Source organism: Poecile atricapillus, chromosome 4 (assembly GCF_030490865.1).
Source record: "Poecile atricapillus isolate bPoeAtr1 chromosome 4, bPoeAtr1.hap1, whole genome shotgun sequence".
In the NCBI taxonomy this organism is placed as follows: Eukaryota; Metazoa; Chordata; class Aves; order Passeriformes; family Paridae; genus Poecile; species Poecile atricapillus.
The window spans coordinates 3,009,178-3,027,710 of NC_081252.1; the positions used below are offsets into that span (position 1 = coordinate 3,009,178).

The following is an 18,533-nucleotide window of genomic DNA, read 5'->3' on the forward strand; positions in this document are numbered from 1 at the left end:
TCTCAAGCCCTGGAATTGTGAAATAATAAAACAAGTTAAATTAAATTGCGTTTTTCACATCCCTTCCTTTCTGCAGTAGAGATTACACAGCTACAAATCCCTAGATACTTTCTCACCCAACACAGATAAGGGGTGAAACCTTGCATTATTTTTCCTCCAGAAGTTTGCATTTAGCAGAGGGTGGCTTGGAAGTGTGTAAGAGCTGACTCCTAGGATGAGAGAGGCCAACGTGCTGCATTTCTCATTCATAATCCCTTGAGTAATCCTAATCCAGTTGAGATCTGTAGCCTTTATTAAGCATCACATGGTAGAGGATTCTTAAGGCTGCTCATAACTGGGCAATAAATAAATCAAAGTGTCTGCACCAGTTCTGGGTTGCACGTGCACAGAGACATGGCCTGTTGTGCTGCCTGCCCAAGGGAACACCTTACTTTGTTTTTTGGATTCTGAGGAGGAGATTTTGCATCTGTAATTAAACAAATAGCATCAGAAATCATCGGTCATTTGGGTACTGAATACAACCAAAATTTATCAAGTGGAGAGCTTCAGTTGTGTTTATCTCAACAAATCCATAAATTAGGACTTGGCAAGGTAAGTTGCATTTTCCTTTTAAATTCTTTGCAGCAGGGTTTTGTCTTCAGAAAGAGCTTCAAGTTTGAAGTAAAATATCCTTTTTTGTATGCCAAGGTGTAGAAAACTGCATTTGGGAGTTCTGTATCTGTAATTCCCCTTTTTGGCATTGCAGTAGCTGTGTTGTGGGTGTGTGTTTGAAATACAACACGCTTCACCATCTTGTTTGCAGCTAAGAGTGGTGCCAGGTCTGATGTGCACGTGGGCCATACCTCTAGGTATTTACTCTTAGAGGTAAGGTAGGATCGTTGCTTTCCCTAGTGCCTGCTAGCATTTTTTCCCTTGGAAGAAGTATTTCATTGGTTTTTAATTAATGTGTAGCTCTTAAACTCTTGATGTTTTTCCTTTTAGCAGAACTTTTTCCCTCCAACATCTCTTTTAGGTTTTTCCCTAGTAAACTTTCTAGTCTGTTACGTCCTCCTGTTGCCTTCCATGTTCTGCTCACCTGTTCCCTCCATAGCTGGAATGCTTATAAAACTGTCAGGTTAGTGGGCATCCCATCCATGATACAAGAAGTGTCACCTTTGCTAGGAGCAGACTTTCACGTGAGCTGAGCTGTTTCCTGTGGGTCCTGTGGGTTGAGGACCACATCCTGCAAATGTCTGTGATGTGCACAAGTTCCCTGTGTGTAGGATTTAGTTCAGTGTGCTGTCCTTTGCTTTGGTTTTGGAGAAGTTAAGTAGGTTAAGCCAGGAAATTTACCTAGGCTTTTGTTGTTTGTGTTTTGGGGTGATTGACTCAAGTGGATTGGTGTAAGGTTTCCTTTCCTGAATTTCCTGGGGTACTAGGTGGTGTTACTGAACTTCTGCTTGTGTTTGAGGAGTTTCAAGAACTGTTACCCAATGGCTTGGAAGCGCATGGATTATTCTGGCTGCTGTGTCTCTCTCCTGCCTGTGAAACATTACCTCTGGTTGTCAGGCAATGTGCATCTTCTCTGTGTGTGCATGGCCTTCCCCTGAGGCCCTGAACTTGGTGTTCCACAGATTGTCAGTGTCCGTGTGGGGCTCTCGAGTCCGTGACTTTTTTGTGGTGGTTTAAACGTGTGCAGTGGCTTTTGTCACATGCCTTTACTGTGCGTGGGTGTCTGCTGGCAGGCACTGTGCTGTGGTGCATACCAGGGACTGCCCTGTGGGAAGGAGGTGTGAGGAAAGCCTGTTCCAGAGAGAAGGAAATATCTCTGTGGGAGAGGACTGGCAGACAAGAGTAAGATGAGGAAGGGGTGGTTGGTAGCTGGCTGTTTTGTGGCTGGATCATGTTTCTCACCTGGAGGTTTAATACAACCTGTACCTGAAGTGATGCTGCTGCTGCTTAGTTCATCCTGTATTGGGGGCTGTGCCTTGATGGGTCTTTGTTCCTCTTCCATTTTTCAGGTACAGGAATTTAGGAAGGGAAGTGTTAGATGGATGAGGAAGGATCCAAGGTGCTGGTTCTGTTTCTTCCTCAGTCTTTCCAGCCTTGGAACAGGTTTGATTCCATTGGAGCCTGATTTACTCCTGTGCACTCCTTTGCTCAGGTTGTGCCACTGACAAAAAATCTGAGGGCAACAAATGTAAAAGTTCATGGCTCCAGGAACTGCTTGGAAGGAACCTGTTGATAAGCCTTTCCATAATATGATAATTAGGGCAGACTAACATTAGGTGATACCTCTCTATGGATGGCTGAAATGTGCTTGAAGTAGGGCTGCCCTAATAAAAAATGCCTGTTTACTTTGCAGAGAGAGAAGGAGATAAGAAAAAAATTATTGTCAAAGGTGCCATCAAATCCAAGGTCAGGGGTACCACCTGCCTTTATCAAAGCAGGCAAGGAGTATGAAGGTCACATTTTATCTAAGCAGGCAGGTGGTACCCCTGAACACACCTTCAGCAGGCAAAGTACTGCACACCATATTTGAATGTTTGCTTCAGATTTGTTCTACATTGTTTTAGAAGTAATCTAGAAGCGTTCTAGTTCCTGGGAGAGGGGCCAATGCAGAATGAATAATTAATATCTTTGCTTCTCCGGAAAGTGGAAACTTGCTGAATCCTCGGATCTGTGTTATTAAGTGAAATTTTGGTTTGGATATGCCAGATGGGCCTACGCTCAAAAGTTGTCAACTTTTTCCTGAGTTCCAATTTCCCTGGTACAGGAGGTTACAAACGAGCTATAACTGGTGCATTTTGTCTGCAGTTGTCCCTTGGAGCAGTTAATAATGTGGAAAGCTGTCGGAGTACCTGCATTATTTGAGCACAAAGAAGGTGAAGCACTAGGTAAAACTGGGTGTAATTTGGCAGCTATTTCAGGCATTTTGTGACATTGGTAAGAAACAATATTGTCAGAATAAAACAAGGGTGTAGATATTCCGCTGAGAGCGTTGCAGTGCACCCTGTTGTCGCCCGCTCACAGCATTGTGAGGATGCTGTTGTACAGTTGGGCATCCTGGGTGAGGGACAGAGAGTTCCAGCCTTGGCTGTGCTTTAAAAGCTCCCTGTGCTGCGGTGTGGCTGAGCAGGGCTCACCTTCCTGAGCAAACATGGATTGCTCACCTTACACAACACCGGACGTGCTCCTTCAGTTAGTGTTTGTGTGGATCTGAGCTATTTTGAGAGGGTTAGGTGGAGAGAGATAGGAGGCAAAAGGATTGCAGGAAGTAAGGAAAGGAGGAGGAGTTTTTCTTCTCCTGGGTACAAGTGCCTCTGTAGTTCATCTGTCCTGACCTCTCAAAACACTTTCAGCTGTGTTCTCCTGCCAGCACCAGTCCGAACATTTTTACAGGTGTTTATTTCCTTCCCTCCATTTTGCAGCTTTCTCCCCCCTGAATTTCAGAAGAAGATAAAAATCTGTTGAAATCTTCAGTGATACAGCCTGGGGCTGCTTTGGCAGCATTATGTGACTGTTTATTTTCCAGAGGAAATATGTCTGACTGTGAATGACAATTTGGTTATCCTCAACTCCTTCCGAGTTTGACCTAATCTTGCATTAGGATCTGTTTACTCTGACCGGAGCTTCCACAGCAGTGAGGTTAAGTCTGCATGTCTGTCCTTTTATACTGGCAATTGATGGCATAATAAGCTCCCACACTTTAGCAGATACATGAGATGAAGGCAAGCAGTGTTTAACAAAGCTGGTTATTTTCTTCTGGTAGCTAATTGTTATTTTAGACTCAGCTTCCTGCTAGCTGTGGTCAGATTAAATATCAGGTGTGTGTTCATCCCTCAAAATTAGTCATCCTTTACAGGGTGAATATCTGCCTTCACTACAGAATATTTGTCTGCACATACTGCTTCTTAATGACTTTTTAATGAATTAACAGTATTAAAAATGAAACAGTATTAAAAAGCTTTTAATATGTTTGCCAAACAATCACAGTACCTATTGTTATGCAAGTAGCTAAAGGTGCTGAACTGATTCCTGTTTATAAAGCTCACTTGAAATGTGAAGCAGTGAGACAGAAGTCTTCATCTGCTTGTCTGGGATTAGCTGGAGAAACCTGGTAGTGGAAAATGTACTTGGACACAAGAGAAGCCATCTGATCATTAATATTAAGTGTTAATATATTTAATTGTAGATTCTTGGTGCTGTGGGACGTGTTGCAGCTGTTTTGATTCTGACCAAATGGTCTTCCCTGCATCTCATTTGTGGTTTTGGTGACACTGGGCCAGTCTACAACGTCGGAGCATTGGTTGGAGAACATGGGATCTGGTACTTCTGTAAATATCCAGTACAAGTACTCCCTGCAGAAGTCTGAAAGTGGTGAGTGACTTATAGAAAAGCGATCTTTTCTTGTTATCTCCTGCATGTGCTGTGGGGAGGTTGCAGTGAATGTGTTTCTCCTCTCAGTTACCTGGTTTTCTTAATAGCATTGAAGTGAGCATCTGTCTTTCAGTATCTTGTGAAAAGACTTCTCAGGTGTCAGGCAGAATACAACAGGGTTGAGGAAATAACAGCAATTAGGCGAGGAGTAGGTTAAAATCTAACCAGAAATGAAGCAGCAGTTAGAACCAACCTGCTGGATTAAACACTTGCTGCATAATGCAGGTGTTGTTTCTACTGACAGTGAGACAGTTGTTATCCTGCTACTTTTCCTGGATTATTTTCCAAGGCTCTTACTGGTGCAGGACTGATTGAGCAGATGCATTAGCAAAGCCAAAATAAATCTGGTTGTAAAGATGGTGGAACAGTGTGGCTAGGAAAAGCTGTAAAACAAAAAGTGTGCATTTTGTCTAACTACATCAGCACAGTGCTCCTCACCTCTGCTAATAATCTAACTTGTTTATGGCTCTCAAAGCTGGGGTGATTTACTTTTATGAAGCCCTCTGTAACGGTGTCAGTTTTGTGGGTGTGTGCCTGTGTCTGCTGTGGAACAGAGGGAGTTGATGAGGAAGACCTTAGATATAAGGAAGAGTTCAAAAGTAAATAAATGGTCTTTACTTTGTTTGAATCATGTAGTCCTGGGCACTGGCAGAACAGCATGCTGCGACAAACCGTTTGCAAGCAGTTGGAAAATCAAATAAGGATTGAAAGTGGGAACAAGTTTGTGACTCAGACTTGTGCTTGTTACTGTTGAAAAACTCTTTATTTAAGTTAGACTTACCTGTCACCCGTAGCACCAGAAGTCCATGGCCTTTTCCAACAAGTTCATGGTTATTTTAAGATGCTCAAGTGTAACACAACACTAGTTACTTGTTTGAAACCTTGTATTACATCTGGTACCTCAGCAACAGTTGCCCACTGCAGTAAAGCCTCTGGGGATTTCTAGCCTTTGGTTCTCAACACCCTTCAGATCTGGCCATCTGCAGCAGGGTAGCTGCTTAGGACTTTCTGCCCAAATGCAGTGTGCCAGATGTCATCCCTGTCCTCCCTGCATGAGATATGCAGGCTGTTTGCAATGGGAAATGCTGTTCAACTGGCCCTGCCTTGGAGTGAAGTCTGGTTTGAGTGCTGCCACTTTCATATGCTTGCAGCAGCTTATATGATAGATGGTTTGGCTCATCATAAAATGTGGCCAAGTCTTTCTCTTTGTTTTTGTTTTGTTGGTTTTTTTTTTTCCCAAACTGATACTAACACTGCCAGGTATAACTCCCCCAGGTAAGCTGCTAAATTACAATACCTGGCTTTTTCAGTTGCAGAGCTAGTGTCTGTAAAACCAGAGTAAAAACCTGTGCCTTGCCTCTCTGGGGCTTAAATGCTGTGGATGGTGGTATTTGTTAACTGTGCACTTGACAACATGTCTTTGATGGGTTTAATTTTTACTGTTTCAAAAGTTGTGGTTTTCATTGGTATGTGTGGAGTCATCACAAGGAATTTTTTCAAAGCCCAGCAGATCAGTAAGTGTTTTCTCACCAAGACAGAAGGCAAAGAATACTGAAGTTACTCCTGAGTTAAGGCTTGCCAAATCTTACCTTCTTGCCCACAGCTTCAGGGTGTCTCAGACCCCTGCTGAACAGCAGCTGTAGATCTTCATTTTTTGTGCTCTGCAATTCCCAGGGCTGAAAGAGAATCATAATTTAAAAGATTATTTTCAGTATATAATCCATAGAGATACCTTCTTTAGGGAAAGGTCACTGTTTCGTGCTGAAGTACCTGGAGGGCCATTTGTTGTGTAATTAATGGGCCATTTGTTGTGTAATTAATGCAAACTGATGGAATTAATATGGTGTCTTTGTGTCTTTGTCTCTTGCCAGTGTATAGCAGCCTTTGGGTAGAGTGAGGGATTTTCTTCTTTTGAATGAAGGTTTTCCCACACACCTGCCATTGCTCTCGCTGCTTTGGTGAACGTGACAAGGGAATATACCTTCTGCAGCAGGCCTAGTTCCCTACCTCTGTTGTTTTCCTTGGATTTTGAAGCCACCCTGTGGATACAGCCCTCATCCCTTTCCCCCCCTCGGCTAAGGGTGATGGAGAAGCAGTGTTAGAAGGTGTTTTAAGTATAGGGCTCACGGGTGGGGCTCCAGAAAGGAACAGGAAGGCACGCAGTGTAATCCAAAGAGAGATGCCCAGTAGCAGAGCTGGTCCAAGTGGGATCAAGGCCAGCTAAGGAGGATGAGAGATCCTAGAGGTACGTAAAATTCTGTGGCAGAACTTGAAAAAGGAAATGTTTAACTGCACCAATGTACTTCAATTAAAATGTGCGCACATCCCATCTGAAATCATCTTTGAAGGGAACACACTGGAATTGGGATAATACAGAGGTTGTGTTTTAAAGATCAAAGGGCAGATAGCCATAATTTGGTGGGAAGTACTTGGTGTCAGCCCTGGCTGTGGTTTGAACCTCAAACAGGCACCTGAAAATTCTGGCATCTCCTTCATTCTGTGCCATTAAATGGCCAAAGTTCTGCCTCCCCTTTTTCACAGTGGGTGTAGCTTTGTCTTTATTTTATTTTAAGGTAATGGTATGTTGATATTAATGCTGCAATGGGATCCTTCTTGCACAGTTGCAAAAGCTGAGGTAATTATTTGTCATAAAGAGAGGTAGAAAATCCCCATATTTTTAAGGCTCTAGAAGGAAACTTTGTATCCTGTCTTCCCCCAACTAAGGAGTTAGGCCTCAGTTAGACTTCTGGTTTCCTGAAGCCCCAGCACCTAGAGATGGTAACATGGACATAAAAATTATCATGGTAGGTAGAAAGTGAGGATATTATCTAATAATACTGAAGAATATGTTAGGGCTTTTAGGCCCTAATACTTTGTGGTTTACGCTGGTGCTGAGGAACCAGCAGCAATGGTTGCAAGTGCTTCAGAGGTCTCTGGTCGGGTCAACCTCTTGCAAAAAAGAAGGCAAAAAGAAGAGGGTCTTTTTGCCCTTAGGCACAAAAGTACAATTCCTGGAAACTTTTTCCTGGAAAGGACAGGTTTTCTTCCATGTTCAGGGGTGGGGAAGGAGCTGTTGCAGGTGCCTCAGCTGCAGGCAGTGCTGCTCAGCAGCTTGGTTCTGTTGTTGTCCCCCAGCTTTCAAGGCAGCTGTCTTGATCCAGCAATGGTATCGGCGCCACGTGGCTCGGCTGGAAATGCGCCGCCGCTGCACCTGGAGAATCTTTCAATCCATTGAGTATGCCTGTGAGCAGGATCAGATCAAGGTATGGTGCCAAGGAAAAGAGCAGGTAGGAAAACACGTGGGAAGGTGGTTTCTGTGCCAGACTCTGGCTTTCTGGCTCTGGCTGGTAACCCTCTAAGTGCTTCAGTGGGCAGGGTCTGGGTTTCCTGCCTCTTTTTAACCTATGGATTCCCTGCCTGCTTATGTTGCATAAAACACAAAGTAATGAACCTCAAAAGCGAGCCATAAGAGCCATTTAACAGGGCTTTTCTGGAGTCTGAACACAACAGGCAAGTCTATTTGGTTTGCTATGTTTTAACTTGGATTGAAGTTCTCCTACATGGCTGACTCCTCTCAGGGAGAGGAGGGGCTCATAGTGTCCTTGTGCCTGTGGCTGAAGGTAAAGCCACTGTTTTGAATTCATCTCAAGATAGTCAAAACTTAATTTGGTACAATGAGTCTGTACATAGCAGAGAGCATGAGAAGGGCAGAGATAATACTTACAGAAAGATAATGATGATAGGTTGCTACTCAGTTGAATTTAATTCTGGGGTGAATGATGGGCTCTCCCTCTTCCTGCAGCTTCACAACTTCTTCAGTTACCTCATGGACCAGTTCACACCAAGCAGCAGCAAAGAGAGTAAGTGTGTGTGCTATTGTTAGATGTGGCACCAGCAGTTCCAAAGGCTGCACCTTGTATTATTCCTTGCCCAGTGCTGGGCAATCTTCAGGATGGCACATGTGGCCAAGAGTCTCAAGAGCGATGGCATCAGGAATAGAGTGAATTGCCTGAAGACTACAAGCTGTGCAAGGGATGGGGGGTAATTCCTGCTCATAGGAGCTGGAAGGAGGCATAAAAGTTGAGTATCTTTTCACAGAATCACAGAATGGTGCACAGTGCACATGGAGATTTGTCTCTGCAGCCTTTCCCCTGCTACAAGATTTGTAGCAGTGCCGAGCAGCACCCAGCATCCATGGCTGCAACTGCTCCCGAGTGCCAGCCTAAGCAAACAGCTCTTCTGTAGCAAATTACTGATACAGGTAGAATGATACCTGGAGCAAATTAACCACTTTTTTGTTTGTTTCTCTATTTTTAATTTATTTTTTTTTAAAAACAACCCCTGCTAATTTGCAGGGGATTTTATCAGTCGCATGTTCATAAGTGGGGAAAGTTACAAAGAGGCAGAGTTGGAAAAGTACTGTGACTATGAATCCATAGAGGTGCCAGACTCCTACACCGGACCCCATCTCTCTTTCCCTCTCCTCCCTGACCATGCCACGGCCTTGCTGGAAGCTTTCCAACAGAAACAAGTAAGGATCCTAAAAGGTACCATGCTTTTCCCTTCTCTGAACAAGGCTGTAGGATAAATGATTCGGTCTTAGCTTTCTTACCAAGCTCAGCTGACTGGTTGTTAATATGGAGCTGGAAACTATATGGTATTTCCTAATGCCATAGAAATGTTCTTATTTTTGAATTATGTTTGAATTTCTCATTTTGTAAATAAGTATAGGATGGCCCAGAGAGCAACAGCCAATTACAATGTTTTGTGCTATTCAACTTGGACTCTGAATTAAAATGTAAATTGTGAGGTTTTTTTGATGAGGGGGTACCACTCCTGCACTAACAAGACAAGTCTTGATCCAACTGCAGTGTTCTGCTGCCATCCCTCAGCTGATGTGCTTGAACTCCAAAATAGGCCAAAACACTCCTTCTCCAAAGAGAACTTATAAACCAAAGGTGTTTCATATCCCAACTGTATTAAATGCCTACACCCTGGCTTTGAGCATCTCTAGCACTGCAGGATATGTGGAAACTCACAGTCTGGTTAAATGTGGAAAAGCTAAGAAGGCTCTAGAGGAGCAACTTCTTACCTGTGATATTGGGCTGGAAGTTCAGCTGCTCCTGGAGGTGATGTGGCCTAGTGGGTATAGCCTTGTCCACAAGGTGTGCTGGGCCTTTAGGGTTGCTTTGCCAGCCCTCAGTTTGCTTTGCTGAGGCTGAGCTGCACTGGGCAAGTGTCTGCCATCTTGCAGTTTCTCAATATTTCCCTCATCTTGTTTGCAAGCCCATAGATCAGCACAGACTGCCATCCCAGAGAGAGTTTCTGCCACCCAGGCTATCCTAGTAGAGTCTTTGCAGCCACAGTAGTGCTGCTCAGAGGCCACTGATTTCCTGCTTTAATCCCTTCACTTTCTCCCAGTAGCAGCTCCATGCTCGCTATGTCTTAAACCTCCTGCATGAGACCAGGAAGCACCTCAAGCAGTTGCCAAACATCAGCCACGTCTCCACCTGCTACAGCGAAGAGGTCACCGTGTGTGGTGGGTCCCTTGCAGCTCCTATGGGAGGGTGGGACAGAGAGAAAATGATAGTGAGAGCACAATGCCTCCCTCTGTACTGAACTTGGAATACAAATGCTCTCTATAAGCTAAGGGTGATGCCTTGAGAGGCAGCTGGGTCTGTCTGAAATACCGAGGTGACCTTTTTTCTCTCACCCCAAACTTGGAGCTGTTTTACTAAACCACAGAAACCACACCCAGCTGAGGACTGCTCACAGAACTTGGTAGTGGTCTGGGATTATTTAAACAGCAAAATCCTGGAGCTGTTCTGGGTGAGCACCAGCAAATGCAAGCAGATCCGGAATGTTAACGCATCTTTGCATCCTATAAGTAAATTTGAGACAAATATTTTTACTTTTTTTGTACTCTGACTAATGTTAAAATATTGAGATATTTCTGCAAAATACATAGCCCAGACTTTTGCATGTTATCAGCCTCTGGAAAACCTCTCTCTGTAATATTATGTTAAAAGAGAATTAGATTGTTATTTTGAATGCAAAGCTTTCTCCCATGTAATACCAATCTTGTGCTGTGCCATCACAGGAGATAAATGAAAAAAGTTTCTAAATCAGTCTTCAGCAAATGGTGTAGGATTTTTTACTGCACTTCTCAGACTTCAGCTCAAGCCTTACATCGTGTCCTTTTCCTCTAGGCTTGCAATTCCCTGTAGTGGAATGTATCACATTCTCGAAATATTTCAGTGGGGATTAACTTATAAAGGATGTATGGGTGGTTTTTTTTGAGTTCAAGGTAAATATGCTGTGACTTGTCTCTTTGTGCCTGCTAGGAGATTTGCACGGCCAGCTGGATGACTTGTTCCTCATCTTTTACAAGGTAAGCACCAAATTTGGAGAGGGAGGCTGTCCAGGCATTGCAATGGGTATCCCATGGGTCGTGTTGAGAAGCGTTTGCAAAATTGGGTCATTCACGTACAGTTCCCCAAGTCAATTTGATTTGTTTTAAATGGCTTCACAAATCAGTAGCTTACTCCCTTGCTGACTCAGAAATCTGATATCCATGTCAGTTTTGTTACTGCCAATGGGTATTTTTCTACTGCTGATACCAATGAGAAACCTTTGTGACTGGCGGTTTCGCTGCTGGGGCCCACAGGATAAAGATGAGCAGGGATCTGTGATAAGCTGGGACCAGGAGCGAGTCACTGCAGCTGGGGGGAGTGCATATGGGCACCTTGGGGAGGCCTCTCTGGTGATATCTGCCTGTTTCTTGCTCTTACAGAACGGCCTTCCTTCCCCTTCCAAGTCCTACGTGTTCAATGGGGACTTTGTAGACAGAGGCAAGCAGTCCCTTGAGATCCTTGTTATCCTCTTTACCTTCCTCCTGATCTATCCCAAGGAGGTTCATCTTAACCGCGGGAACCACGAGGACCACATGGTGAACTTACGGTACGGCTTCTGTGCAGGGCTGAGCACGACGTCGAGGGCGTTGTGCAAAATCCCGCTGAGCTTCCTTTCTCCTGTTCCTTTAGCTATGGTTTCACCAAGGAAGTGATGCAGAAATACAAGGTAGGCCTATGTTTGTGTCTCCTTCATCATGTGAGATGTGCGTTTAAAAGACTTGATGCTTTATCTCTTTTTTACTTTCGCTCAGGTGCATGGGAAGAAAATCTTGAAGATGTTTCAGAATGTATTCTGTTGGCTGCCCCTGGCCACCCTGATTGATCAGAAAGTCCTCATTATTCACGGGGGCATCTCTGACACCACTGACCTGGACATGCTTGAGAAAATTCAAAGGGACAAAGTAGGTTTTATTTCCCAGTTATTGAAAAGATAGCAGTGTTGCTGATTTGTGGTGGGGAGCTCGTTTCTGCATGTCATCTTGACGAGACAAATCTAAGAGATGGTCTTCCTAGACAAACTTTTGTTTAGGTGTAGGCTTTGGTTTGTTAGTGTGTGTGTGCATGAGCTGTGACAGGATGAAGCACTGTTGGTTTCTGGAATATATGCTGGTGCTGAAGTAAAAACACAGTGATGATGAGACATTGTCCTGCAGCTCCTTAGCCTGCTTTTACCCCCTAGATTTCCAGAAGGATTTTGATAAGTCATTTAACTTGTCTCTGCCTCACTCTCTAGTTGGGCAATATCACTTTCCTTCTCCAAATATAATGACAACTCTTGTACTAGTCACTAACATTTCCTTTGCTCTGCTGCACAGTTGCCATTGCAGATGAAATCTGTGTGCATGAAGTCAATGAGGGAGGGTGAGATGTGATGGATGTAGGGCCCAGCTGTAAACCCAGGATGGCTTGTATGAGAGGATGGCACTAGTAGTTCCCCACAGTCAAGCAGCAGTTGATGGCAGAAGGGAGTGGGGCTTGGGGGCTTGGATCACTTCAAGTCTCCCAGTGTTAGAAGGTGTTAGAGCTGGAGATCTGGGTTTTCATGCTGTGTTACCAGCTCCATTTCTCTCACCTCTTTCAGTTTACTTCTGTGTTAAGGCTGAAGAAAAGAAAGGAGTCGAGCAGAAAAGCAGAAATACAGGCCATAAATGGTGAGAGGGAATCAGGCACTGATGCAGCAGGGAATGAGGCAGCTCCCAGGCTATCCCTGCAGCCCCAGTCAGCCCAGGCTCCCAGCACAGCCAACAGGCTGGAGTTCTCCAGGTGGCTCCGGCAGACGGTGCAGGAGCAAATCGACACGTGCCGGCGGCTGGTGGACATCAGTGAGTCAGAGCCAGAGGAGCTCACCTATTCCAGTATGGTCTCCTTGAAGGGTGTGGATGATGAGCCGTGCTGGAGTCACCAGGAGGAGTGGAAGCAGGTGAGGAGTCTGAGCAGGGTCCTGAGCTGGGTGTGCTGTGGGTGCCTCCTGCAGCAGCTGGCCCTTCAGTGGGAGGTGGCCGGGAAGGGCTGCTCTGTGTGGCTGGGGGGATGTTTTGTTGGGTCCCTTTGTTACTTTCTGAGAGGAGCAGCTGGGGACTTCCTTTCCAGCCTGAGAGTCTCTTCTGTGTGCTCTGAAACCACGGTTACTTAGTTGACATTAAATGTGACCTTCCAGCACTGCACACCTTTTCACCCTAGCGCTATATATTGATGTCAGGGTTAAAGAAATTAAGCTTTAATCCAAACAGTGGTTACTGGGTCAGCACTTGTATGTCTAGAGGCTGCAGAATGTCCTGGCTAGAGAACAAAGGCGTTTAATACTAAGCCTGCTAACGGCCACAGGATCTGCTGGTTGTTCTTGCCCTGGGACTTGTGTTTTGGGATGGAGAAAGACAGGCAAGGCATATTAATGCTAGCAAAGGCAGCCTGTATCAGGCCTAACCTATGCATCTCTCTTTCCCCAGACACTTTGGATGTGTGTGTAGCTCCTGGCCAACAATATTGCCACTTGTGAGGTGGCCCAGGTCTGTGACAGTCTTTGGCTGGAAAGCAGGAAACACGTCTGTTCCCCTGCACTATGGTCATAGCAGCAGTCTAGGGAGGGATTCAGTGATTCAGTGAACTTGCCAATCCTTTCAGGTTTTAGACATCCTCTGGAGCGACCCCATGCCTCAGGAGGGCTGCAGAGAAAATAAGGTGCGAGGTGGTGGATGCTACTTTGGGCCTGATGTGACGGAGAAGTTCCTTGAGAAGTACAGCTTGCAGTTCCTGATCCGCTCTCACGAGTGCAAGCAGGAGGGCTACGAGTTCTGCCACAACCGCAAGGTCAGCTGGGGGTGGTGTGAAGGACACTTGGGTTTCCATCCTCCCAGGACAGGGTTTCTGGGGAAGCGGCTTGTCTCAGTTCTGTATTTCTTCCAGTGGGGCTCTAAGCACATGTAAAATCCTTGAACAGGCTTAGTGGGAGTTAACTGAAGTGTGTTTCCATCTGAAGTCTTAGTTCAGGGCAATCTGGAGCCACCTGCTCTGCTGAGGACATGGCTGTGCAGGGAGGCAGTGTCCTTGTGTGTGGTGCTTGAGAACCCACTTGTGCCATGGCCCCACTTAGCGCAGCTGCTGTTGCAGATGTGCTACAGAAGGGTGTTACTGAGCTTGCTGCAGGTGAGTTCTGTTTTCAGAAGATTCACAGTCAGGTCAGTCAGTGGCTTTGTCAGGGCACTCAGACTCTGGAGAGAGGAACTGATGGGCGAGAGCGCAGGAGAATTGCAGCAGCCCAGCATGTGGCCAGATCCACGTCGGACTGGTGCCACCCATGAGGAACTCACACCTGCGAGGCTTCCAGGCTGGCTGCCACCTGACTCTCCCTCTTCTCTGTAAAGATGTAAAAAATGGTGTATTCACAATCTGTTCCTTCTGGAGGGGATCAAGTGAGTTGTTGTCACATATATAAATATTACGGGATGTATGTACTGACTGCAAATGCCTCTTCTTCTGGGATTAGGTGTTGACCATCTTTTCAGCCTCAAACTACTACGAGATTGGCAGCAACAGGGGAGCCTATGTGAAGCTGGGACCAGACCTCATCCCCCACTTTGTTCAGTACCAAGCAAACAAGACAGCCCATATGCTCAATATGACCCAAAGGCAAGGCTTTCCAGTTGCTCTCTTTGCCAAGTCAAAATTTCCAAAGGGGATACTTCATGTGCTTTTACGAAGTTTGACTCTGAAGATGAACTTTCACAGCTTGATTTTCTGAAGAATAGCTCTAAAGGAGGGATCAAGCTTTGTACTTGAAGTTGCTCAAGGCTTGAGAAGGGAATGTTAACAAAATTCCAAGGGTATTTTTCTAAAGGTTGCTGGTTTTTCAGCTTTTTTATGCCAGGTTTTAGCTTTTGACCTTTTTCTGAGGTTCTTTTTAGCTTTGTTGCTTCACAAATGAATGCAGGGTCTCCTGGCATCAGCTGCAGGGAAATGCCCTGGGCACACAGTGCCTTGTCACAAGCACTGAGATGTAGCTGAGCAGAGCAGTTGTGTGAGGGTCTGGGCAATCCATGGACAAACCAGGTAGAACACTGGGAGGGAAGGTGCAGTTTTCCTTGTGATTCATGGCAAGACCTTCAAGTGCTTCTCTCTGTTCTGCATCCCCCAGAATAAGCAGAGTAGAGGAGTCAGCCTTTCGAGCCTTGCGGGAAAAGCTCTTTGCTCACACCTCAGCCCTCATCAGTGCCTTCAAGGCCTACGACGGGGACAATACAGGTAACTCAGAGCTGAGGGGCGTGTGGGTTCCTTGCCTGGTTGTATAGGGCTGAAGTGACTGAGTTTGTGGCTGGCTGGGAGACTGCTCATGGACAGTTGTCACGGGGAGGCTCTATCAGACCTTGCCAGAGGTCATTTGCTGTTACTCAGTCTCTGTGGATGCCTCTGAGTGACACCATAAAGTTGGGGTGCTGGAAAAGCAGGACATCATGAGCCTAATGCGTAGCAATTGAGGCCGGTCCTAGAAGAGCTCCTTGCAGCTGAAATACTGATGAAGCATTGGAAAAGAGGACCTGGAACATGTCTGTCGTGTCACTTGAGAAGTGTTGCGTGGTCTGTAGAGCCCCCTCATCCCTGGAGGGGGATCACTGGGAAGAGCAAAGCAAGCGATGTCTTCTGTGGCAGTTGTTTCTTGTCAGAGCCTGAAGGAAGGAGTGGAGAGTTCTTACTTCTCTGGCAGACAGGAGTGCTGTGTTGGTGCAGTGACTGAGAGGTGTTGCTGTCCATTGGTGGGCTGGGGGAGAAAAAGTGGCTGGCAGAGCCGCTCATGGGGAGAATTGTGTTCTTTGTGGGCAGCAAAACTGTTCAGAGGAATCCAGCTCAGTTGTTAGAGCAGCTGCTAAAATGGGCAGTGGGCTGCAAATTTCTAATCAAATACCCAAAGTCAGTGTCTTGCCTTTGTTCAGATGTTGGCAGCCTCATAGCCTGGATTTGTTGCAATGATGAAAAGCATGCTGAGGCTTGGGGGCGGTGTGTGTGTGCCTGCACTGCAAATTAACAAATTAACGTTGTGCTGTCAGCAGCACCTACTTTGTGTATGTGTTGCTGTTTCAGGCTTTTTCTTTGCCTTCACCTGCTTTCCCCTACCTGTGTCCCAGAGGTGTCTCCCTTTTCCCTGCAGGAAAGATCACTCTGAGCAACTGGGCGACAGCAGTGGAGTCGGTGCTGCGGCTGGGGCTGCCCTGGCGAATGCTGAGGCCGCAGCTGGTGCGCAGCACCGAGGATAGCATGCTGGAATACAAATCCTGGCTGGATGACCTGGCCATGGAGCAGAGGAGCCAAGAGGTAAGCACTCACCCCCTTCCATCAAAGCACAATGCGAGCAACTGCTCACCAGATCCCCTGCATGTGCACACCAATTATGGTGCAAAAGGACAGTGGACGGTTCCTGCATAATCCAAAGCCACACTAGAGTTGATAGGAAGTCTTGCCGGAGCTCAGATAGTCCTGAGGCACTCAGCCCATTTTACAAATAGACAATGAATGCAAAAGCAAAATTTTGAGGTAGTTTTGGACGCAGGCTTGTGAGTAGGAGGACTATTCCACTCCCCAAGTAGCAGTTTGTTAATTATGCCCAGCAAACACAACTCTGTAGTGGTTATAAAATGCAGCCTGGCTTGCTGTTAGCCCAGGAGAGGGCTGTTGGGAAGGGACAAGTTGCCCATGGTCTGTTCTGCAGCTTTGCATCCACACACCTGGTTGATAAGGCACTGCTGGCAAGTTCTGGAGAGCAGAAAATATTTGTGGAGACATCTGCGGCAACAACTCAGAGAGCAGAGGTGTCAGGTGGGTGAAAACTGTCTTCATGTCTTTCAGCACATCCAGTCAAGCATGCTGGAAGTCATTTATCGAAACAGATCCAACTTAGAGACCATATTCAGGATCATAGACAGAGACCATTCAGGTAAGCAGGTGTGCAGGGGGTGTTGATCGCTGCCTTCTGTTCCCTTGTGCTTTGGAGCTCCCTTTAGTATGTCTAGAGGTGTTTTTGTTTAGGCTTGGATCCTCCTCCTCCCTCCCATGATTCTGAAAATGTCCATTTGCCTCTCTGCTGCTGGAAGTTGTGTTTTAGCCAGTGATCTCCACATCAGGAGACGCAGCTGCAGCATGTGAAATGCTCCTCCACAGGTCTCATCTCCTTTGAGGAATTCCAGCAAACCTGGAAGCTGTTCAGCTCCCACATGAACATTGAACTCACGGATGATGGCATTAATGACTTGGTTCGCAGCATTGATTTTAACAAGGATGGGAACATTGACTTCAACGAGTTCCTGGAAGCCTTCCGCCTCGTCAAACAGTGCCCGGCGTGAGAACCTGCCCAGGGTTACCACGTCCCATGCCTTGATTTCCACAAAGCCAGGACTGCCTGACCTAACATAGAGGGTGCCTGCAGATGGCAAGCAGGGAAAGGGAAGGCAGGTGCTCAGAACAGACATCACTGTAGGCAACAGCCGTGACCCATCTGGGGAAGGTAACAGGTGAAACAGATGAGCTGCGCTTCAGTTCGGGCTGTTCTTAAAAGAAGCTGCGTTTTAAGTAGTTTCCTGCTCAAAGAGAAGATGCAACTTAGCTTCTCTTGGCAGTGTGAGGAAAGGTTACAGATATTTTCAAAAGCAGTGAAGTGGAAGTTGAAGTATTGCTTGTAGGCAGTGTTTTAAGGAGGTAGCACCTCTTTGATCACAGCTTTCCTTTCAATAAACCACTTTTTCTAGATTGCTGTTGTTTGGCTGTTCATTTCTTCTCTAGTTAATTCTGGGAGCAGCAGTGCTGCTCCAGTCATGATACCTACTTCCCTGCTCGTGTTCCTGTGCGGTGGTAAGCTTGTTCTGGAAGTTTGGAGCTACTAAGTATGTGCAGTAGAGCAGGATCTTGGGAAAAATACCTCAAATGTGCAACACTGTCTCTAGCAGGGGGACTAGAAAATCAGACATCTGCTGAGGCAGATTTCATTTTCAAAGCCCAGGGCAATAGATCAAGTAGCACCCTGCTAGGGAGCCTATGATGCACATTCAAGTTACTTTCAAAGCATATCCAGACTGCATAAAAGACTGCAGCTTGTGAAGTGGAGTAGTGTGAAGAGTTGGCAAAACAAGAAACAAAGTGTTTCTCAAATAGAAGCATCACAGTCCAGCAGGCAGAAGACTTAAGATTGCTAGCCTGGCCCCCAAGAGAGAATTCCAGTCTCACTGAATTTCTTACCGAGCTCGTTGCCCAGTGCAGACAGCTTACTAACTGGAGCTATGCTTCCAAAAGGAAACTAATCCTGTTCCCCCTTAACTAGAGTTCTACATATGCTTTTCCAATTGTAATGGAAACATGCTTCCACAAACACACTCAAAGTGCACAATACAGGTCCCAGTACATTGCAGCTGTGTTTCTACTTTTCTGTCCTTCAAATTGAATGAATGGAATTCATTTTGATAGCTAAAGAAAAGAATTGTTTTGCCTCTTCCATGTTTGTTTCTGCCATACAAACTCGTACTGCAGGGAGCACTGGTTATTTGTTTCAGTTTTTTTTTGGTGACTTTTGTAGTGAGGAGAAAAGAAGGTCTCTCTCCACGGCATGGAGTGAGTAGGTAGCTGCTTTGCAGCGCTTGCTACCAGGTGAGATCTAATTTCCATTTTGGCTGGGGGACTGAGGCTGCCAAGGGCTGTGGCACTGGGTTTGACAGCCTGTTACCT

General features: G+C 45.8%; 1 protein-coding gene across 1 annotated transcript; it reads left to right on the plus strand.

The window, feature by feature from the left end:
- The first annotated feature begins 3,595 nt into the window (after positions 1-3,595).
- On the plus strand, positions 3,596-17,503 carry PPEF2 (protein phosphatase with EF-hand domain 2). Its single transcript, XM_058839070.1, has 17 exons — positions 3,596-3,627; positions 4,175-4,359; positions 7,555-7,682; positions 8,222-8,279; positions 8,775-8,950; positions 9,844-9,958; positions 10,764-10,810; positions 11,213-11,379; positions 11,463-11,499; positions 11,585-11,734; positions 12,415-12,753; positions 13,455-13,640; positions 14,317-14,459; positions 14,965-15,071; positions 15,973-16,136; positions 16,668-16,755; positions 16,980-17,503. The coding sequence occupies exons 2-17, from the start codon at positions 4,299-4,301 to the stop codon at positions 17,159-17,161; spliced, it is 2,148 nt and encodes a 715-aa protein (XP_058695053.1). The 5' UTR covers positions 3,596-3,627; positions 4,175-4,298; the 3' UTR covers positions 17,162-17,503.
- The last annotated feature ends 1,030 nt before the right edge of the window (positions 17,504-18,533 follow it).

Excerpts from the sequence above, each read along its gene's own strand:
- PPEF2 (XM_058839070.1), top strand. The coding sequence starts at position 4,299 with ATGGGATCTGGTACTTCTGTAAATATCCAGTACAAGTACTCCCTGCAG. Across the intron at positions 7,683-8,221 it reads GTGAGCAGGATCAGATCAAG|CTTCACAACTTCTTCAGTTA; the intron begins GTATGGTGCCAA and ends CTCTTCCTGCAG. Across the intron at positions 11,380-11,462 it reads GACCACATGGTGAACTTACG|CTATGGTTTCACCAAGGAAG; the intron begins GTACGGCTTCTG and ends CTGTTCCTTTAG.